The 25,047-nt window shown below is 41.3% G+C and overlaps 1 protein-coding gene across 4 annotated transcripts in view; it reads right to left on the bottom strand.

The window, feature by feature from the left end:
- The window catches only part of CABP7 (calcium binding protein 7), a 56,536-nt gene extending 48,512 nt beyond the window's left edge, over positions 1 to 8,024 (bottom strand). The window contains exon 1 of one of the 4 annotated variants that reach the window (XM_063454756.1): positions 6,891 to 8,024. In XM_063454756.1, coding sequence (XP_063310826.1) covers positions 6,891 to 6,999 — 109 coding nt within the window. In that variant the 5' untranslated portion in view covers positions 7,000 to 8,024. Of the gene's footprint in view, positions 1 to 472; positions 737 to 6,890 lie in introns of those variants that run through there. The other 3 variants (XM_063454758.1, XM_063454755.1, XM_063454757.1) reach the window with 3 other exon arrangements.
- Between the last annotated feature and the right edge of the window lie 17,023 nt (positions 8,025 to 25,047).

Genomic DNA, 25,047 nt, shown 5'->3' with positions numbered 1-25,047 from the left:
GGAAGACGAAAGGATCTCCTCTGTTGGCCTTGGCCCCCAGCCATCGAGGCTCACTGGGCGTTTTCTGCAGACACACCAACCAACGCCAACCTGAAATACCAAACCGCCCACTGGTGGGCGGTAGGGACCAGGTTGACTACCCCTGTTCTAGCCAATAGTAACTACTCCAGTATATTGATGAATAAAAGCTGACCCAGATGATACCAGCTGCGGACAGCATAGCTTACCCAGTGATGTATTATATAGACTTATAACTGTAATGAGTTTTGCAAATAGTTACAGTTTTATGCAACTAGGAGAAGGGAAATGGTGATCGGGAACATCCTTGTACCATACCATAAGAGCGTATGTTGTTATGGAGCTTTTAGAGATGGCATTAAGGAGGATATTGTATTGTTATGCTATCAATATATTACATATAACACACACTGCATACACACACATTCACATAAATATATTTTTTATAACCTACCATTTTTTATATATGCTTCATGTAGTCTGTGCATGCAATGGAATTGTCTGTGACATTGAGTGGCCCAGAGTAACTATGATAGCATATGGGATTGATGTATGCTGGAGAGGACAGCAGATAAGAAATGAGGGATTCTGAGAGATAACGAACTGTAGGGAATATTCAGACAGGGTGTTGTAAAGGAGGAGTGTGTGAAGCAGGTAGATATAGCAAGACCAGCAAGCAACACTCATAGAGGAATAATAACAAGATGGAACAGGAATTTGAGCAGAAAATGGAAGTGGGATTGAGGAGCACCAACATTACACTTACTGCTGCAGAATGTGACAGAACAAGGAGGGAGGATCTCACAGGCCAAGTAGCTTAGAAGGGTCAGAGAAAGGGTCTGCAGGCAAACCACCCACCACTGGAAGTGGTCCGCCTGCTAGTATCCCATACACCAGTGGCTGTATGTGAAGCTGCACCTGAGCTGCGCTATTTTACCGTGCAGTTAGTGTATGCTGTTGAGCTATAGACTACTGCAGAGGGTGAATGTTGCAATTATTTTAGATAAATAAATACTATCATAATCTGAGAATATTTAGCCATTTTGTAATGGTAATGACCCCTAAGTTAGAAATCATTATCAACTTAAAACTTGACTTCATTTGGAGGATGACTTCTGCCCCGCTTAGGACTTCTACCCCAATAAAGTTTCATAACAATTCAGCAAAGGTTACCGAGGTTACCTGAGACAGAGTTACTTTCTTCTTTGTTTCTCCTCAAATACTCCCATTTCCCGCCCTTTACTTACCTTGAAGGGACACTATAGTCACCAGAACAACTACAGCTTATTGAATTTGTTCTGGTGAGTAGAATCATTACCTTCAGGCTTTTTGCTGTAAACACTGTCTTTTCAGAGAAAATGCAGTGTTTACATTACAGCCTAGTAATAACTTCACTGGCCACTCCTCAGATAACTGTTAGAGATCCTTCCTGGGTCATGGCTGCCTAAAATGCATCCAAACATTCACTACCTCCTCCCTCTGCATGCAGACACTGAACTTTCCTCATAGAAATTAATTGATTCAATTCATCTCTATGAGGAGATGCTGATTGGCCAGGGCTGTGTTTGAATTGTGCAGGCTCTGCCCCTGATCTGCCTCCTTGTTAGTCTCAGCCAATCCTATGGGGAAGCATTGTGATTGGATCAGGCCACCACTTCCGATAATGTCAGAAGTCAGATGAATTTCACAGGCAGAGGCAGCAGCTTCAGACTTGAATACAAGTGAGATTTTACTATCTTTAGGGAGGCAGAGGGGGCTAGATAGTGGTTTTAACACTATAGGGTCAGGAATACATGTTTGTGTTCCTGACCCTATAGTGCTCCTTTAAGCATGCTCGACCCAATCGGCAACAAATCTAAATTACACACCTGTTTCTGCCATAAAACATTTTCCTGCAACCACATTCTAATAACTGCCCCTTACCAAAAATTATGCAGTCATGATATTTGAGTTGCTGTGTTAGCCCAGTAACGTAGGTGCAAATTAGTGAAGTATTGCAGTATCTCTTAACACCTTTTTTATTGAACTAACAGGAATTAGTAGTGACAAGCTTTCATTAGTTCCTCCCTTCATGAAGCCTGAAGCATTTTTGACCGGGGAAACAAGCAAACTAAGATAGTCAATGTAATACAGAGGTTAAGCAGCCAAAAAAACTATTCCATGCGTCAATGCTGTAAATTACGCTTATAAACTGAGGGGACAGAGTAGCATAACACGTTAATTACTACTGCGGTTCTGTCGTGTTTTTTTTCTTTCAGTCTACTTTCCTTATGCCCTTTGTATCTTAGCGATTATACTCCATCCCCTGCCAATTGCCTTTATTTATATTTATTATCTTTTCTTCCTTGTGCCAGGTTTTAATACCTGGATGTCTCCGTTTTGTTCTCCTCTATCCATGATGTCTGCAGTTTGCCCTTCTGTGGGATTCTTTTGACTGATGGATTGTGGGTAAATTAGCCTATTAGATGAAATAGAACTTTGCTTAAGCTCTGTCCAATGCCAAAGATCAGGGTCCCCATGAGAAAAAAAATAGTCCATACTTTTTCTTATGTATAGTTTAAAAACTTAGGTAAAATAAAAGAACTAAAAAGAATTAACTTAAAACCATTGTCAGGTAATGAGCCGGACCTGCACTGAAGGGCCTAGCTCAGGGGATCTAATGGAAGCTCTACGCAGGAGTTTCTAGTTTTTCTGAAGGCTGTGACCAGCACCCAGTGGCTCCCGATTAAGTTGTCAAACAAACATTTGGTAAACAGTTTTGACTCCTTACCCTGGGTGGGCATTAGGGCACACCTGGCACAATACGCACTGCAGTGTGCTGTAATGGTTATGTCATCATGAGGAACATAGCTAAAAACTTTCAAAATAAGTGGACCATGTGATCCTTAAATGATATTATCCAGTACATTGTAGTCCTGCATAGATTCTGAAGAAAAAGGTCCCCGGGGAGAGTTCTTTTAAGATGTTTTTAATTTTGCGTCTACGTAGTCATAATTTTCTTTAATAGTTTCCAACCAAAAAGGCAGTCAGATTCTATCTGTGATTAATGTATCTGTAATAACCTATGTGCCCATCTTGTCTAGAAATGTATTCGGCTTTGAAGGTTTATTGCAAACCAGATTGTGTAAGATGTTAGAAAAGTACACTGATCAAATAGAGGCTAGGGTTTTACAGCAGGTAGAAAAGAGAAAAGTCTGTATGGATTACGAAGCTTTATCTGCTGTGGAAAAATGCCTCTATGGGAAACCCTGAGGAATAGTAACACCTCTATTGCTTTTAATGGTTTATTCACTAAGCAGTGACTTGTGGTGAGTTAAGAACACAATTTCAACATTTAAATGGAAATAGTCAATTTTTCAATTGAGCTGAGTTTGAAAATATTGCTATTTGAGCAGTTTTGGTCTACACAGTATACTGTACTTCATAATTAATTTGCTGTGCCCAAGCACCGGAGTAAACAAATAAATAGGATACTTTGTTAAAAGTGTGCGGCATACACAACAATAATGGTATTACCTTTTTTCACATGGCATGCTGCCAGACAAAAACTTAAGACTACACTGCCCATTATAGCTAGTTTCAGAATATATTGTTACCGTTCCATTGATAATACAGATTATAATGCACAGCTGTCTCTCAGTTTGGCCTATTTAGTGACAGGCTGTTATTTTCGTGATTGCCCTTGTCATTCGACCACATCCATAATGGTATGTATATCTTATGTCTCTCCATTCTGTTTTCTCATCTACTTCAGCCCCTTGTTTGGCTCCTAACAGCTTCACCTACCAGAAGCCATGTCAATTTTGTAAAATTGGGATATCTTCCATATGTGATCTTGTGTGTGCCATAGGCATCTGATGCATGTTGCATGAGGATATGCATGTTCTCATCAGGCAATCACTCATGTGACAATGGGGAATGGCAATGTTATGGCTGAAATTCCTTTCGTTTGACACTTGGAACATTTTTTTTTTTTAAACTGTATATGACAATGTAGTTTCTATTTATATTTTTTGATTCTGATACCTGATGAGATGATTTTAGAACAAAATAGCTTAAATGCAAAAATTCGGAGACACAGCTTTTTTTTCAGATTGGCTATTCTAGCCTGAGTTATGAAATTCTTTTGCTAATTCTTGAAAAATCCCATTCAAGTGAATGAGATTTCCCATGTATTTGCAGGGCAATTTCTTATAGTATGCATTAGGCACTACAAGGTTAAATAACTGAATAAAAGCGCTTCTGTGTGAGGGAGAAAGACGAAAATCAATGTCACATATGTATAAAGACCAATTTGGGGGCAATGTTCTCAAAGTTAGCAATTCATTCCACTCCTATTATTGTAGGTTTTTTTTTTAAATGTATGGTTCAGTGAATCTTTTACAAAATGTGTATCATGTTCTGGATAATGCAAACTGTACTATTATTTATATAGAGGCCCTGCACATGCATATTTTGCCAGATGCAATCGTAGCCATGTTTTCTCAATAGCTGTAAACTCTAGGTAAGTCAGGAGGCACATAATGAGAGATACCCAACAGTACACAATCCCTATGTTACAAAAAAAGAAACCAGTGCATTCTGATTCAATGGCATCTCCTCCAAGACAGATACCCACTGACAGTAGGTGAATTACACAAACTGACCAGCAGCACTATTCATAAGTCTCCCAACAGTATATGGAACTTAAAGCTACCAGGAAACATGGCTGAACTGAAAGCTCTAATGGAAGTGAATTGTACAAAGATTTTTCAACATGAAATATATATATAATTAATAAGGAAGCATATTTATATTCTAAAGGTATCAGTTCAAGAGGTCACACAGAGCTGGAGAGAGACAGCATCAAATGAATTGTCAAATGAACTACAAGGTTGTAAATCAGTGCAAAGGAATTCCAGCAGAGACGGTTAATACTATAATTATTATAACGGAGTTAAACATTGCTGGGGACAGGAAGAAACATTGCTATAGACAGGGAGAATATTATCTCAGAAATAAAAGGAAAGATGGTCACTGATCAAAGTGGTCTACGATTTTAGAGCAGCTAAGGAATCTATATTTATATATCAGCCTTTGACGCAAGCATGACAACTGACAATCTCAGTTCACACAGTGACACCAATTGGCACCAGTAGTGCACTTTGTGACATCCTGTACAAACAAAATATGAACAATCAGGCTGCACAAAATGTCTTTACAGAGAACTTCAGTGCTTAAAAAGTATTGGAAACATATGGTATGCCAAATACAATATTGTCTACACGCTTATCACTTCCAGAGACTGGCAGCCCACCAGAACCTTGGGCCACTTTTGCACACACCAACTGGACTGAACACCTGCTGCATATACCCACAGTGCATACCTTATTAGATATCCAAATCGATCTGAAATAATGTGTATGGAAGTCCCAATGCACATCACTCAATTCACATGTTGGTATTCATGGTACTTAGATAACACCCATACCATGGTCGTTCATGTTGTACATGCATATAGATTACCCTATGCAGTGACATACTGAGTTTCCACCAAATGTTAAACTATTGTAATATGTAGGGCTATAATTAATCATCCACAGGTCACCTGTTATAAAATGAAGGGTTACTACTGGCCATCTATAGGTCGCTTATTATAATATGTTGGGTTATAACTAATCATCTATATGTCACCCATTATAATATGTGGTGTTATAACTAAACATACATAGGTCACATTTTATAGTATGTAGTCTTTTAACTAATCTCCTATAGGTCACCTGTTGTAATATAAAGGGATACAACTAATCTGCTATAGGTCATGTGTTATAATATAAAGGGGCTAATCTCCTACATGTCACCTATTTTAATATGTAGGGTTATAACTAATCTCCTATAGATAATATGTAAGGTTATTACTAATCTCCTATAGGTCACCTGTTATAACATACAGGGTTACAACTAATCTCCTATAGGTCACCTGTTATAATATGTAGGGGTATAACTAATCTCCTATAGGTCACCTGTTATATGTAGGGTTACAACTAATCTCCTATAGGTCACCTGTTATAATATGTAGGGTTATAACTAATCTCCTATAGGTCACCTGTTATAACATACAGGGTTATAACTAATCTCCTATAGGTCACCTGTTATAATATGTAGGGTTATAACTAATCTCCTATAGGTCACCTGTTATAATATGTAGGGTTACAACTAATCTCCTATAGGTCACCTGTTATTATGTGTAAGGTTACTACTAATTTCATGGAGGTAACCTGTTATATAATATGTAGGGTTACAACTAATCTTATGTAGGTCACCTGTTATAATATGTAGGGTTATAACTAATCTCATATAGGTCACCTGTTATAATATGTAGGGTTACAATTAATCTCTTCCAGGTCACCTGTTATAATATGTAGGGTTACAACTAATCTCATGTAGGTAACCTGTTATATAATATGTAGGGTTATAACTAATCTCCAATAGGTCACCTGATATAATATGTAAGGTTACAACTAATCTCATGTAGGTCACCTGGTATAATATGTAAGGTTACAACTAATCTCATGTAGGTCATCTGTTACAATTGTAGGGTTGCAACTAATCTGTTACAGGTCACCTGTTATAATATGTAGGTTTATAACTAATCTCCTATAGGTCACCTGTTATTATATGTAGGGTTATAACTAGTCTCCTGTAGGTCACCGGTTATAATATCTAGGGTTATAACTAATCTCCTGTAGATCACCGATTATAATATCTATGGTTATAACCAATCTCTTACAGGTCACCTGTTCTAGAACCCCCAAACCCATTTACCCATTATTCCATTAGAACATTTACTGAATACTATAGTAATATAACCCCCACTACACTCGGTCACTTACCTTCTATCTCGTCTTCGGGGAGCTGAGTCGGGGCATGATCTCTCAGTAGTTCGGGGATGGTGTAAACCCCCCGGTACATCAACGCCGCCGTTACCGGGTGGAACGGCATCTCTGCGGGCGAAAGTGCACCCGGAGGGAGAGACGGACCGGGGGAGCAGCATGCGGAGCAACTGTCACCGAGATACTGTTACCGATAGAGCCTCATCGTCCGACAGCCCCCAGACGGTCACTGAGAGAGTGTCACAGGTGAGCTGCATGCGGCCAGAGTGTCACATAGGGACAGCAGCACGCAGAGACTGTCAGTCACTGAGAGCAGGCTGCCAGGCTCTAAGTGAGATGGACTGTCACATGGAGAGACAGCAGGAAAAGAGTGCTAGACTGCAATCAGGCAATGCTAGAGATTGTCTCAAATAAAGGGATTTCAGCCAGGGAGATCTAATTACTGTCACAATGAGAGACTGCAGGCAGAGAGTGTAAGGGACTATCGCAATGAGAGGCTGCAAGCATAATATTATAGACCACCACAATTAGAGACTGCAGACAGAATGTTAGGGACTGCCACGAGCAGAAATTGCGTGTAGAGAGGGATGAGGACATTGACAAGAAGAGACTGCAGGTAGAAAGCATTGGAGACTGTCAAAAAATAGAATGCAAGCAGAGACTGCAGATAGTGTGGGGGACAGTCACCAGTAGAGACTGCAAGTAGAGAGTGTTGGGGGCTGTCACAAGCAGAGACTGCAAATAGAGAGTGTTGGGGGCTGTCACAAGCAGAGACTGCTGTGAACTGTCACAAGCAGAGATTGCAGGTGTGAAGCATCAGGTAAAACGAGACAGAGGTGAATCGATCCACACGGGGTGATTGAGGTGATTGTGTTAGTTGATGGCTGCATGGAAAGAAGGATGGATAAGTGTAACTGGCAGAAGGAAAAGAGAAATGTTGGCAGTAAAAAAAAAGAGGGAAAAAAGAGACGCTTGTACAGGAGCAGAGAGGGGAGGAGAGAGATTTTGAAAAGAAGAGAACAGAAAGGCAACAGGAGAGAGGGAAGAATGGAAGAAAGACAGAGAGAGGGAGGGAAAGACAGAAAATGATGAAGAACAGGAGGTGGGGAGAAAAGTGCAGAGGGAATGAGACACGCACAAATAATGAAGTACAGTAAGTGTATGGGATTGTTACCCATGGGTGTACACAAAACGTGCTCCATGCACACTACACATAACCCCGGGTCACAGCCTGCATCACTGCATGGAGCCCATCACTGGCCGTCTCCCTCCTATAGCCAGCTGGCTGGGAGAAGGGCTGTGCATTGTTACACCTTGCTCACAGGGGAGACTGCAGTTTAGTACATTGCTGATATTTTTTTCATTGCAGACACCGTGAGCCGTGCTAGCCTGATTATTCTTTGTCTGAGGCTCACTAACTCTTCATTCACACACGAGTTAAAGGAGGGAATCCTACAAAACAGGGAGGGCAGGCGATAAATTGGCATAGCAACCTATCATAGATTAACATCACATATTTATTCCATTTATCACAACAGCACTATTACAATATGTGAACACACACCCCCTCTCTCATCATTTACTACACAATCAACATGTATGATGATCTGGGTAAATGTTGCTGAATTAATCCCCTAGTTGTTATCTAAATGCATCAAGTGATGGAAGTACCACAAATTGTGTGCATTCGTTTCATTTCAACATAATATATTCATATGGCACCTTTTTTTTTAACCAGGGCTTCTTTTCTAGAGTCAGATATTGATGAATAAAATAGATGACAGTAACCATTTTAGTTTTCCATAAAACCCACATTTAAAATCGACATACTTGTTTCTAAATAAAAATAAAAAAAATACTAGCAAAACAACTCATTCTTATTTGCATCATACACAGGCATGAATGACATTTAGCAACAGGCTGGGAAAAAAAAAAAAAAAAATGACACAAATATACACCAAAATCTCTAAGAGAGAAATACATGGAGTGTTACACTTAACAGGAAATTGTGGAGAATTGATAAGGAAAATAAAAAATGTATTTCAAAATAGCCACGCTTTGGCAGTTTGGCCTAAAATTTGCAATTCCTTGGTCAATTCTCCTCAATCCCCTGTTTAGTGAATAACCCTAATTATTCACATATAGTATTTACACCTTATGTACAAATATATACATAAATCTAACATTCTAGAATCAATTCCAGGGGATTCATTTAATTTGACTCTATCCAAATAGCAGCAAATTAAAATATGATTGGCAAAATTGAGGTTCAAATTTGTTTTTTATTTTTATTTTTTTTATATTCTCCAACCCTGCTACAGAGTGACAGCTTTTGCATTTGATTTCTGCACAGTTTGTAGTTTAGTGAATAACTCTGCAGTCATCAATATATAAACAAATATAAATGAAAAAAGGACTTGTATTCAAATGGCTGCATAGAAAAACAGTGTATAATAAAGTGTATATTAACCATTTTGAGTAATATTTCTATTCAGACTGAAAGCTGCTGCAGGGTTATAAAACTACAGGCCTCCCCATCTGTGAACCCACACAATTCATTTAGTCTTCTATGCTGTTATTTGGGTTTCTTGAATATGCCCATTGGCTGAAATGACTTCATAGTCACCCGAGCAGATGATGGGTATTAGCCTGACACTGGCAGCTCTAGAAAAACCCATCCGGGCAATATGTGAGATTCACTTCAGTGGTTGTTAGATCAAATATTATCACTTTGTAAATCCAGTCCTTGTGTTATTGTGTTAATATGAGATGAAGTGTAATGTGTTGAATAGAGGATCAGTGAAATGAGACGGGTAAAGGTTCTATTTTGTGATGACCCACTTTAGATTGAATGACTTTTGTTAGCAGTTATTACAAGCTTGCATATGCTATGTTAAATACAGCGGCAATTTTATGCATGATATAATAGATCATGTTTAATTTTTAGATGTTAGTGTCCGTTTGAACGCCGTGTAAAAACGCCTATTCCAATCTTCATATAAATTTTTTTTTTAATTTACAAAAACAAAATAATTTTTTTATGAACACTAGAAAATTAGTTAGGGCTGTCCATAATAGGTTAATATAATATGATTACAAGCACATTTATGTATGGGAAACAGATCAAACAAAAGAGGAGCAGATATGTGTACAAAATGACTGAGCTCAGCAGGTTAGTGGAAGGTAAGTGGTGGTATGGACAGGAAGTTAGGGAATTCCTAGGAGAAGAAATGTCACTTGGTCAGGTTCGATAGGGTGGAAAACTTTGTGTCCCACTCTGTGACGTCATTTCTTTGCTGTCACACTCTTGCATTTAACATGAATTTGCGTAGTAGATTATTGGGTGGTAGGTTTCTCTGAATAGGCCTCTCAAAGCAAAGCTGTGAAGTGTGAGTCACACTCCACATCTTTGAGAAGCCTATTCAAGGAAACATACCAACTGTATAAAGGCCATCCTGAAAGAATGGTTTACAGAGGATATTTGCACCAGTGGAAACATTCTGGACTAAAACAAGGATGAGGGGGGAAGATAAGTAGAAGCGTGAGGTTGTTCATGGGTAGAACAAATATGGTGGTTGGGAGACTATTTGGAGGGAATGTTACAGCAGGGAACCTGATGATGAATAACAAGTTAAACAAGTGAGTCAAGCTGATTCATTCATGTTAGAATGGAAAGAGGTTAGATAATAAAGTGTTGTGAAAAGGTAAATACTAATAGGATCATGGACTGGATGAGAGATTAGAGCAATATTCTCCAGTCCTGTTCTCAAAACACACAGAGGTAGTGGCATTGCCAGTATACCCATACCCATACCCATAGGAACAGAACTGTGCAGTGTCTAGATTAGGACTGTTGGAGTGTCTTTAGAATTTGGTTGGGGACCAATGGATCAGTGGACGAAAGGAGTGTTGTATTATGGCACGTTCTGTAATTTCCCTAAAGCAATATGGGATGGATCACCTTTCTTTTAAATAAAGTAGTATACTATTATGCAGGGCTCGAGTCCTGCAGGAACGCATGGGAACGGCGTTCCTGCACTTTTTCCAAAGCAGGAACGCCGTTCCCAGTCCTGCAGGACCTGCCCGCTGCCCTGCTAACTGAACACAGGGACCATCACACGCGGCGTTCTTCTCCAGCTCTAACTCTCGCGAGACCCGCGGCTGTGAGAGCGTTGCCAAGGGTTACCATGGCAACGCTCCGCACAGGCGAGTCTCGCGAGAGTTGAAGCTGAGAGAGCTGGAGAAGAACGCCGCGTGTGATGGCCCCTGTATGCAGCGGCTGCTACCCTCCACCGGACCACCAGGCGATCTCCCCCCTCCCTGACAAGGTAAGAAGCAGGGAGGGGGGAGAGTAAAGTAAAAAAAACATAAAAACAAAGGTTAAAAAGCAAATGCATCCCCTCCCCATCATCCAGCACACACACACACATAATCCAGCACACACACACACACACATAATCCAGTACACACACACACACACATAATCCAGTACACACACACACACACATAATCCAGCACACACACACACATAATCCAGTACACACACACACACATAATCCAGTACACACACACATAATCCAGTACACACACACATAATCCAGTACACACACACACACACATAATCCAGCACACACACACACATAATCCAGTACACACACACACACATAATGCAGTACACACACACATAATCCAGTACACACACACATAATCCAGTACACACACACACACACATAATCCAGCACACACACATAATCCAGCACACACACACATAATCCAGCACACACACACACACACACAATCCAGCACACACACACACATAATCCAGCACACACACACACACACACAATCCAGCACACACACACACAATCCAGCACACACACACACACACACACACATAATCCAGCACACACACACACACACACAATCCAGCACACACACACACACACATAATCCAGCACACACACACACATAATCCAGCACACACACACATAATCCAGTACACACACACACACATAATCCAGTACACACACACACACATAATCCAGCACACACACACATAATCCAGTACACACACACACACACACATAATGCAGTACACACACACACACATAATCCAGTACACACACATAATCCAGTACACACACACACACACATAATCCAGCACACACACATAATCCAGCACACACACACATAATCCAGCACACACACACACACACAATCCAGCACACACACACACATAATCCAGCACACACACACACACACACAATCCAGCACACACACACAATCCAGCACACACACACACATAATCCAGCACACACACACACACACATAATCCAGCACACACACACACACACACAATCCAGCACACACACACACACACAATCCAGCACACACACACACACACATAATCCAGCACACACACACACATAATCCAGCACACACACACATAATCCAGCACACACACACATAATCCAGCACACACACACATAATCCAGCACACACACACACACATAATCCAGCACACACACACACATAATCCAGCACACACACACATCATCCAGCACACACACGCATCATCCAGCACACACACGCATCATCCAGCACACACACACATCATCCAGCACACACACACATCATCCAGCACGCACACACACACACATAATCCAGCACACACACACACATAATCCAGCACACACACACACATAATCCAGCACACACATAATCCAGCACACACACACATAATCCAGCACACACATAATCCAGCACACACACACACACACACATAATCCAGCACACACACACACATAATCCAGCACACACACACACTGCACTTACTACAAACACACTACATTCATTATACACACTCTACACTCATTACAAACACACTAAATTCACTGTACACACTGCACTCACTACACACACTACATTCACTATACACACTCTGCATTCATTATACACACTCTGCATTCACCACACACACACTACATACACTGCATTCATTATACACACTGCATTCATTATACACACTCTGCACTCACTACAAACACACTACATTCACTATACACACTCTGCATTCATTATATAGACTCTGCATTCATTATACACACTCTGCACTCACTGCACACTACATTCACTATACACACTCTGCATTCGCTACAAACAAACTACATACACTGCATTCACTATACACACTCTGCATTCACTACACACTACATTCACTATACACACTCTGCATTCACTATACACACTCTGCATTCACTATACACACTCTGCATTCACTACAAACACACTACATACACTGCATTCATTATACGCACTCTGCACTCACTACAAACACACTGCATTCATTATACACACTTTGCACTCACTACAAATACACTGCATTCATTATACACACTCTGCACTCACTACAAACACACTACATTTATTATTCACACTGCAATCACTAAAAAAACACTCTACACTCACTACAAACACACTGCATTCATTATACACACTCTGTACTCACTAGAAACACACTGCATTCATTAAACACACTCTGCACTCACTACAAACACACTGCATTCATTATACACACTCTGCACTCACTACAAACACACTACATTCATTATACACACTGCACTCACTACAAACACACTACATTCATTATACACACTCTGCACTCACTACAAACACACTACATTCATTATACACACTCTGCACTCACTACAAACACACTACATTCACTATACACACTTTGCACTCACTACAAACACACTACATTCACTATACACACTTTGCACTCACTACACACTACATTCATTATACACACTGCATTCACTACACACACTACATTCATTATACACACTCTGCACTCACTACAAACACACTAGATTTATTATTCACACTGCAATCACTAAAAAAACACTCTACACTCACTACAAACACACTACATTCATTATACACACTCTACACTTACTACAAACACACTACATTCATTATACACACTCTACACGTACTACAAACACACTACATTCATTATACACACTCTACACTTACTACAAACACACTACATTCATTATACACACTCTACACTTACTACAAACACACTACATTCATTATACACACACTGCACTCACAACAAACACATTACATTCATTATACACACTCTGCACTCACTACAAACACACTAAATTTATTATACACACTGCACTCACTACAAACACACTACATTCATTATACACACTGCACTGAATACAAACACACTACATTCATTATCCATACTCTGCATTCACTACAAACACACTACATTCATTATACACACTGCACTGACTACAAACACACTACATTCATTATCCATACTCTGCATTCACTACAAACACACTACATTAATAATACACATCCTGCACTGCACTATATGCATAGGAGTGTAATTTTTTTTTTTTAGGGGGGGGGGGAGGCGGAATCTTGGGTGAGTTCCCACACTTTTTTCCCCAGGACTTGACCCCTGCTATTATGTCATTCTTAGAGGCATGGTTAACAGGCTAGACCTTGGCCTGTTAATCTTTTAGAGGGGCAATGTTGTATGTAGAGCAAGCATGTCATACTCAAAGGTTAGAACAGGCCACATAAACAAAGTTTACATTTATGTGGGCCAAAAAAAAACAAACAAACTTTACATTTTCATAGAAACGTAGGTTTGTTTTGAAAAGTACAGTATAAAAAAAAAATCAGCATTCCCTAAACCCCAGTCCCCCCCTCTGTACTAAATCCCAGTTCCCCCCCACCCCTCCCCCTTCCCCTCGTACTTAATCCCACCACCCCTCTCTACTAAACCCCGGCCCTTGTTTTAAAAAAACAAAAACAAAAAACAATATTAGCCAACAAGCAGACTCCACTCACATTGCCACTGCCAGTATGCGACTCTGGAGTCCAGCCCCCAATGGTGCCATCCGCACCCTGTGCCAAAGCAGATCCTCACACTACTCCTTGAAAACCTGTGAAGGTAAAGAACGCTGATGTCACGTCGGAATGTGACGTGGCATTGCATGCCTCCGTGCACCTCCAGGTCCTCCACTGTCCAGCCTCAGCCATCACAACAATGACCAACACACACACACTCTCTGACAGACACACACTCACACACACACACACACACACTCTCTGACAGACAGGCACAAACTGACAGAGACACACACATTTCCACATTCTTGCACACAGCAACATCATTTGATTTATTGCTCCCTACCTTTGGGAGCTTGTGTGGGGCCTCTTCTCTCAGGAGCTCAGTCTACCTGCTCCTCACTGCTTCCTCACACGCGTAGTTTAGTGATGCCGGGTGCCAGAATAACGTCATATTCCGGCACCCGGCATCACTACAGACAGCGCACGCATGTCGCGGTTCTCACCGTGACATCCAGACGACCAGACAAGGTCGCCCCAGAAGTGCCCAACAAGGAATTTGAACCTGGGTACTTTATGGTTCTAAGCCAGTGTTCTAAGGAATTTGAACCTGGGTACTTTATGGTTCTAAGCCTGTGTTCCTGCCTCTGAGCCACTGAGCCTGAAACTTAGCTCTGCCATGTCTCCAGCACTGGGGGCTGGTCCACCTGTATAGTATGCCTAATCAGCCAGGTATAAAACACTGCCTCAGACTCTGGTTCCTGTGTTTGTATTCGTGATCCAATGTTCTCCAGTTGGCTTCTGACCTTGGCATTCTTATCGTGTATCCTGACTTCTGGCATCCTCTGACTTTACATTTATATGCCATTGACACATGCTACCATAGTTCTATTCTTGCAACAAATCAGGAGCCTATGTAATTATGAGTTCCTAGTCTTTTTATTGCAATTAGTATTTTTTCATTAAAGTTGATTTATTATTTTTTGTTAAGTTATTAGACATTTCTATTGGGGTATCGTTATCTCGTTTGGATACGGGGTGATCCCGCCTCACTTTTTTTTTCTATTTGTGCTCATTGCAGGGTTAGGCCCTTTTTGCCACCCCTTTAACCCCATTTTTGTACTTCCTTTTGGATTTTTCTTCTAGGGAGTACCCTCCTTTATAATCCTCTGACTTTGGCTTACTATCATATATCCTGACTTCTGGCACCCTCTGACTTCTGGCTTACCCTCGACGATTCTCCTGCTTTTGTCCTTACCTGTACTTGGAGCAATATCCTGCACAGCCCCGTGCACAGACTCACAGGCCAGGTTAATTCTTACCTGACCACCTTGGTCTGTGTTTAATTGCAAGGGTGAGCATATATCTCTGCCTACTGGACTCTCAACTGAGGTAAGCCGTTACAGGGAGCAGTGAGGAGCACGCTGCCGCCAGGGACCTCTCCTCCAGCCGGTACCGGGTAAATTTAAGCAGAGTAGGCACCTGCAATGTGGGACGAGCAGGTGCCTAATCTGCCTTAGTAAGCATGGCAAACTCGCGGCTCGCCAGGCTTCAAAGATGTCCGCGGCCTGCGAGTTTGACATTCTTGATGTAGAGGATAGAATAGGGATGTTAAAGTAGATACATTGTGTTTGGTTTTGTAAGACAGAGTAGCTATGAGATATTCAAAATAACCCTGTTTGGAGAGAGAGAAAAAACATAGGTGCATGCTAAGAATTTACATTTGCAGTGGAGGAAGATTGAGACTGTGCAGAGGTTAGAAACGATATTTTCTTCAGATTTCTATTTTCCATGAAGGTAATTTACGTCCTTTTTAGTGGCTCCACACACTCTTACAGGACTTAGCAATAATACCAATTGAACCCCTAAAGATTATTAATATTCAATGCTTTTATCACTGTCTGGTCCCTGAAGAACCTAGGCCATTATCGAATGTATGGAAAGTCCTGCTTATTTTACATGAACAGCTATCCTGAATTGCTACTTTTCAATGAATAAGACATAAATCTTTAAATGATAATTTGTTAAAATGGAATTATTCCATCATTGGTCCTTAACTGGTGAAGGGAACCACACGCTACATATTGTAACTGTATTTTTTTATTTTTTTTTATAAGTAATACTGCTGCCAGAATAGACTGGTTCCCATGCACAGTGTAACCTCGTAACTGGAAAGTTCCTTTACCCGAACAATTCGGTATTCATTTGATCTACATTGTGTTTATTGGTTTCCTGTATGGTTTTATGCATGTAAGGGGTTATAAAACTGTAAAATCTGTGATAAAATTCTGTAATTATGGAATGGACATTTGCAAGCTACTTTTTATCCCCTATATTGGCTGTTCATATATCCCCCCTGTTATTTTGTGTGTTTTGCCTGGTTATTTTGTGTGGTTCTTCTTTACCCGTTCAGTAGACTTCATATGAACGGAATCCATTCGTCTCCCGAACAAGGACCACCCATGTACCCCATTAGAACGTTAACACCAGCAAGGGAAACAATTAATGAGTGCTTCTCCTGAATGGCCGCCATTTCGTATAACTGAACACGTGACTGGGAGAATGGTGACCATCTTGTCTCCCGAACAAGGGCAGCGGTACTTGGTCGTCGAGTGCCTGGAGCTATTTTCGGCTTGGCACTTGCGCGAACACCGGTAAACTGTCGACCGCTTCTTGTTCCTGTTCCTGACCACCTATACAAGTTTGTCCTCATTTATCCTGACTTCTGGCACCCTCTGACTTTTGGATTACCCGCGACGATTCTCCTGCTTGTGTCCTTACCTGTACTGCGACTTGGAGCAATATCCTGCACAGCCCCGTGTCTACCGGACTCCCACCTTAGGTAAGCCGTGACACAGGGAGTCTGAGAGGGTAGTGGCCAGGTTGGAGCTGATCCCCACTATGCAGTTAGTGGTACCTCAGAGGTACTGGCAGGAGCTGCTCTGGATAGCACACGACATCCCGCTATCCGGGTATTAAGGGGTGAGCTGAACCAGATATCGCCTTACCCAAAGTTTTGTTTTGGCCTGGGATTTCTCAGGATATCATCCGGAATTGCCAGATGTGCAATACTTGCCAGAGAGCAGGTAAGAGGGGAGACCGCCACAAGGCCATCTTCCACTCTCTCCCCATAATTGAGGAACCGTTTAGCCGAATAGCGGTAAACCTGATGGGACCCTTTGCTAAGCCTAGCCCCTCCGGCAAGAAATATATCTTGACGGTGGTGGACTACGCAACCAGGTACCCAGAGGCGGTGGCACAGATCAACATACATGCGGAAACGGTAGCAGAGGCACTGGGAGGGGAAAATTAGCCAGGATGGGACCTCCATCGTTCCATATGTGCTGGAGTTCCGTGACCGTCTGGAGGAGTTGACTAGGTCTGTCCGAGAGAACCTCTAGGCGGCGCAGAACCACCAGCGCACCTGGTACGATCGAGGTGCCAGGGACTGTAGCTTTCAGGTAGGGCAGAAAGTTTTAATTTAAAAATCTGTCTGGAATGACAAGCTGCAGGCTGTCTGCCAGGGCCCATACAAAGTGGTGGAGCAAAAGTGCGACAGCACTTATGTGATCGGCCCTTACTCTGAAGTGGGAGGGCGACGCATGCTCCACGTGAACATGCTGAAGCCCTACTATGAGCGAGGAGAGGAGGTGGCAGCAATCTGTGCCTCTGCCTCTGATGACTTCGACAACCTTCCCCTGCCCAGCCTTCTAGGGGATGGAAGTCAGTCAGATGAGATAGAGGAGGTCAAATTGGAAGACCGGTTGAACCCTAAGGAGCGGATCGAGGTACTGCAGCTATTAGAGGAAAAGAAAGCCACCTTCTCCAACGTACCTGGGTACACTCTTTTGGCTACTCACTGGGTAGAGACACCAGGGCAACTCCCATTGCGCCAACCCCTGTACCGAATTCCAGAATCGGTGTGGGAAAGTATGCGAAAGGAGATCCAAGAGATGCTCCGACTGGGGGGGATTGAGCCCTCTGACAGCCCCTGGGCCTCCCCAGTAGTCCTTGTACCGAAACAGGATGGTAGACCTGTTTCTGTGTAGATTACTGGAGGTTGAACGATAAGACTGTGTCAGATGCCTATCTGATGCCTAGGAAAGATGAGCTCTTAGACCAGATGGCTAGCGGCCAATTCCTCACTACAATTGATCTTTGTAAGGGTTATTGGCAGATCCCCCCAGCTCCCGAAGTCATCCCTAAGTCAGCGTTTGTTATCCCATTTGGCCTGTACCAATTTAAGCTAATTCCGTTTGGGATGAAAAACGCCCCGGCTACATTCCAGAGGATGGTGGACCGACCCCTGGATCGGTTCCAAGACTATGCCTGCGCATATCTCGATGATATTGCCATCTTTAGCGATACCTGACAGGAGCGTTTGGCCTATATAGGAGCGGTCCTAGATCGGTTCTGAGAAGTGGGCGTAACCCTTAAGCCTAGCAAATGTAATATAGGCATGACCGAGGTACAGTACCCATCCCATGTGTTCCCTATTAAGGGTTAATAAGCATGTAGGGATGTATATAAAAAAATACCCCTTTCTGTCTCATTAGAGATATCTTTGCCAGAAGCTCAAGGAAGCAAGGTGAATGGTTAGAGTTAGGACCCACCTAAGAGGTCTGCCTTGACGTGGCAGGTGGGCATACCCTCTAATGGCTATTGGAGGTAACTAAAAACCTCCATTTGTTTAAAAATACATAGGGAGGAGTTTACTCAGGCAATTATCTCTCAGTCACAAGGGATCCTAGGATTGAAACCCTTGCATTTTCTGCCTGTGAAAGCCCTTGCATGGGAGATGGCATAGAAGCTGTGTATCTGTGAATAAATATCAGTGATGCCCCCCCGAGCTGAGTGTCGTCTATTTCATGGATTAATTTACTGTGTCTGGCTGTTCCATTGGAGTGTTTTACTTGTTCCTGAGTATAATTTGGAGTACCCAGTGAAGTCCCTGTTAGGACTAGGGCTCTGCTACAACATTAATTCTTATGAAATATTTTGCTTCAGTTTTCAAACAAATCGGTTCTCAAACAACCTTCTGAAACGGCTTCAGTTCAAGTTCAACTTGAACTGCTCAACTCAAACGGCTTCAGTTCAAGTTCAAGTTCAGTTCAACTAGTTGGCCCAGCAATATCCATTTGTGCTTCTGGAGTAGTTTGTTTCTATATAGTTGGCATTCAGGTGAGGAAATCCGCGATTAGGAAATTTACGGGTACAAACAAATCTTTGCAGTTTTATTACGTAAACCAAGTGGCACTCTCTCAAATAACAGAGTAACATTACAGGATTCCAGCTTAACTGGCCAGAATCTGATGCCATGCTTGTGTTTAGCAAACAGCCACCAGAATCCTTCCAAATACACCATTCGTTTTTTCTATTTCTGTCTGGATTTTTTTGTATGTATAAATTCCATTATCTCATGGATTTACATGTGCACTTTTTCTCTTTTTGTTTTCTTGATAACAGTGTTTGTTCCTTCTAGTATAAACTTCACCTAGCTACAAGCTTTGCCCAGATATTTCTATGTGATGTCAATATATGACATCAAAAAGAAATAGCTGAATGAGGCATATTTGGATGTCAATGTGGCTAATTCACCCGCAAGCTGATAACATTTTAATGCATTCAATAAATGTATTTAAAAGTAGATATGCATTTAATTAACCCCTTACCTCCCATGCACCTGTATACATGAGGTTACATTATTTCTACATTGAATAGAAATGTAAAACAAACTATAGCCTGTTTTGCAAAACGTCCCTTCCCTTTTACTCTAGCCCTGGTTTTCAGATAAATATTTTTTTCCCCCTGAAATTCTTGTTTTTCTTCTGCGATATAAAAATTGTAAATGGTGCCACCCTCTGTGCTTCTATAATAATGAAGGTTGTACTCACACAACAGTGCATCTATACATTCATATTAGCAGCCTGCTGTGCCCTGTATAGGACAGAAGCCTGATTTTAGCCATGTGACTGTACTTACTGTATACAGGCACTTACGTATAACATATTTGTACGCAACAAATGTTACATCACATATCTATATAGCACATATTTTGTGGCACTTAATACATTGAAAACTCTGCTGATACGATACCAAGTGCTGGAGGTATTGTGAATATTATGCTTACATACTGGCATAATTCTATATTCTACTGGCATTTTAAAAACCTGCCTTTCCATAAGAAATGCCAACAGTTACCTTACTAAAGACCTAAGCAGGGTAATTTACTATTTGTATAAATTTTGTTACAAAATAGTATTTCTACTTACATGCTAATATTTCAGACAGGTTCTGAAATACTGCAAGAATGCTTATAATGTAATCTGTAATCATTTTTATCTCATCAATATTTATAGAATAAAGAGAAATGGAAAATTACAACGTATATCATTTTATTTTTTAGGTATGCACTGCAATATTTTTTTCGCCACGCACTGCAATCTATGCACAAAAATGCTGGTTATTCCGGAGTTTACATGCTGGCTATTTTACGCTACTTCAAAAATAATAATAAAAAAAAAAAAGGTTTTACTCATTTTTAAATGCAAATAAATCTGTAGTGAATGCACAAGATAACTATGTTTGGTAGCCAGTAGCAGTAGTGTCATGCTCTGCAGAAACAGAAAAATATAAAACATACAAACTACAATTGTAACTGCTTGAAGCATAAACCAGTGGATCAGGTCACCCCCAAATAATGAGTGTGCTTTTGTGGAAGCTTTGTGTGTTAATAGAAGGGTTGGACAGCTATGCATACAACCAGCCACATCCATATCCAGGATCTTGCTTACCGGAGGCACGTTCAAATTTCAACTAAACATATCTTTTATTCTATAAACCTGATGACGGTTTCGCCAACACGTTGTGTAGATTATGTGTATACATGCCTGCAGCTTATGCGCTCGCCCACATTTTTTTGTGAATTCCTTTCACTGGTCTGCACACAGGGTGCTGTGCTCGTTCCCAGTTACCAAATTGCTCCATCTGTATACTGCATTCATTTAAAATACATATGCAAACACATAAAAGGCGATTTCATTGTTTTAATGTATTACTTCTTAAACAAAAAAGAATATTATTAAGCTGTTTTAGAAAATGTACCACTCTGACAGTAGCAGAAATCTTTCAGGGAAATAAGGCATACTCTTTCACCTCTTTTTCATACATTAGCATGGTTATTCACTAAAGTGGGAATTCAAAATTAATTTTAAATTTAAGTTTAGCTACTTTGGCCTTAAATTTGAAATCCTCTTTGAATTCTAATCTTGTTGGAGTAACACATTTGTGAACCGACATAAACCGAATAAAGTGATGAAAGAGGAGCAGTAATGAATATTGTGATGCATATAAAGACACAAATATTAAAATCAACAGAAAACAGTCCAAAAAAACAAACAGGACACTTTTCATACTTAAAGGACCACTATAGTGCCAGGACCACCTCATGGCCCCCCTCCCGCCGGGCTCTAGGGGGAGGAAGGGTTTAACCCCTTAAGGACACATGACATGTCTGACACGTCATGATTCCCTTTTATTCCAGAAGTTTGGTCCTTAAGGGGTTAAACGCTTACTTTTCTACAGCGCCGGGCTCCCTTGGCGCTAGGGACTCTCCTCCCTCTTCCGACGTCATCGGCTGAATGCGCATGTGCGGCTAGAGCCACGCGCGCATTCAATCAGTCCATAGGAAAGCATTTCTCAATGCTTTCCTATGGACGCTTGCGTCTTCTCACTGTGAAAATCACAGTGAGAAGCGCGGAAGCACCTCTAGCGGCTGTCAATGAGACAGCCACTAGAGGCTGGATTAACCCTAATGTAAACATAGCAGTTTCTCTGAAACTGCTATGTTTACAGCAGGCAGGGTTAATCCTAGATGGACCTGGCACCCAGACCACTTCATTGAGATGAAGTGGTCTGGGTGCCTATAGTGGTCCTTTAACCCACGTTCTGATCTAAAAAGTGGTGCAAATTTACAAAAGTTAGGCAAAGCACTATAGAAACCTGTGGATTCAGCAGGCACAGCCCATTAGTGATTATTTTTTGCAACTTTGCACCGGTTTTCAGATCATGACACTTTTCATGACACAAGGAGTTTGTTCACTAAACTCTGAATTTTAGGGAACTATAATGAAAATGAAAAAACTGAAACTAAAATAGCCAGTTTGTGACTATAGATGAAATAGAATGTTTCTCCAAATCAGCAATTTTTGCCATTCAAGTTTTAATTGATAATGATTTGGAATATTCACGTTTGATAAATCAATATTCAAGGGACACTTCATCATGTCAGCTTGCTGAAGTGTTTGAGGGGTTAAATGCATGTCATTCTGGCTTATTTTATAAAGGTGATCTCAAAAGAAATCGTCACCTCTATGAATCTCCTTTGTAACACAATCAGCTGTTAAAGCGGCTCTGTCATGGGCTATTCATACTTTTTTTTTTTCACTGTCCCCCCTTGACTCTCTTACTTCTAAATGTCCCCCGTCCGTGGCTTTTTTTAAAAAAAAGTTTTTATGCATGCATGTATTATTTTTAATAACTTGATCCTGGTGATCTATACCTGTATACTAGTAGGCACTATATTTGGTATCCTGGTAGAGATGCATAGTCTTTGCCTTCATTTGCCCTTACTCCCGTTCTACAGAACCAACGCTCACTGTGCATGCCAAGAACCCAGAGGCAAAGGCAACTGTATGTGCTGCACTTGGAGAAGGACAGAGGATGGTTATTATAGACAAAGGAGGCAACATGGAGGTGAGTATTCTGGGAAAATGAAACTGATAAAAGCCCCCTACCTATCTTTTGCCGGTGTATGCTTCTCCAGGACTTTGTGATTGCTATTCAGCGAGGAACCTGATCTGTGCATGGCCCTGCCCCCTAAGACTGAACACAGTGATCTGTGCATGGCCCCAACCCCTCAGACTGAACACAGTGATCTGTGCATGGCCCCACCCCCTCAGACTGAACACAGTGATCTGTGCATGGCCCTGCCCCCCGAGATTGAACGCAGTGATCTGTGCATGGCCCCGCCCCCTCAGACTGAACACAATGATCTGTGCATGGCCCCGCCCCCTCAGACTGAACACAGTGAACTGTGCATAGCCCCGCCCCCTCAAACTGGACACAGTGATCTGGACACAGTGATCTGTGCATGGCCCCGCCCCCTCAGACTGAACAAAGTGATCTGTGCATGGCCCCGCCCCTCAGACTGAACACAGTGATCTGTGCATGGCCCCGCCTCTTTGGGAAAGGACTGGGGCCAGAATGGACAACTCAGAAATGACAGGTGCACACACACATACACTGTTACTCATATTGCTATCTAGAGTGCTGCACACACTGCTACTTATCAGCCAAAAATTAAACAATCCGAATAAAGTTTTCTTATTTATTATCTTGTACTGATATATTTAAACAGTGTATAAAAATAGGAATTGAGCAAATAACTAAGAAAATCCCATTGGGATTAGAAAGTAGTTGGGCAGCTCCTTTAATTTCTAAATCGTTAGTTATATTAATACATGCAGCTACTATCACATACACTGATACCCACACTGACGTACAGCTACACACACTCTACACAAACACACAGTGACACACATACAAAGAAGTACAGATACACACAGACATGCACTCAGACATGCACTCAGACATTTACAGCAAATTCTCTTCCTCTCAAATATACACATGAGAAGAGCCTGGTGCATGTTCACGTGTGTGTTTACAAAATTCTATGACTTTCACTAGGGAATCATACACTGCAGTGTCGAGTTATATATGCACAACAAAGCAAACCGTTCTAGAAGTGAGGTTAACAGATCTGAAACATCATCTACAATATTTATAACTAAAACAGGCTTCTCTTTCCATGCTGGTGAATTTTTGACTGGAGTATGCCCCTGTAATATAAGTGCATGTTTCCATGGCAATGTGAACCTGCTACACTGTGCACCTCAAGCTACCAAAATTGCAAATTTGCCAAGGCAACAGCTTTTTAACAAAGCAGCACTGTATCCACTTCAGCTGCCCGAGACTGCTTGTGAAGCTCCTGGGAAAATCAATTTAGTACCCGCAGCTGATTTTTAAAAAAAATTCTCTCCAACTGCATAGCAAATTGGCAAAATATGGTTTTCGTCTTAAATATGGGCTGTAGTGATCTAATCAGTAGTGATTTTGTTATGACATGAGAGACATCAAGAAAATTGTCTCAAACAAAAAAACTACTTACAATATGTGTATGATGTTCGATTGTATTTGTAGCATTGTATGTGTAGCG

Source organism: Pelobates fuscus, chromosome 5 (genome assembly GCF_036172605.1).
Source record: "Pelobates fuscus isolate aPelFus1 chromosome 5, aPelFus1.pri, whole genome shotgun sequence".
NCBI classification, from domain to species: domain Eukaryota; kingdom Metazoa; phylum Chordata; class Amphibia; order Anura; family Pelobatidae; genus Pelobates; species Pelobates fuscus.
The sequence above is the reverse complement of the archived record's forward strand: the minus strand, read 5'-3'. Positions and strand labels throughout refer to the sequence as shown.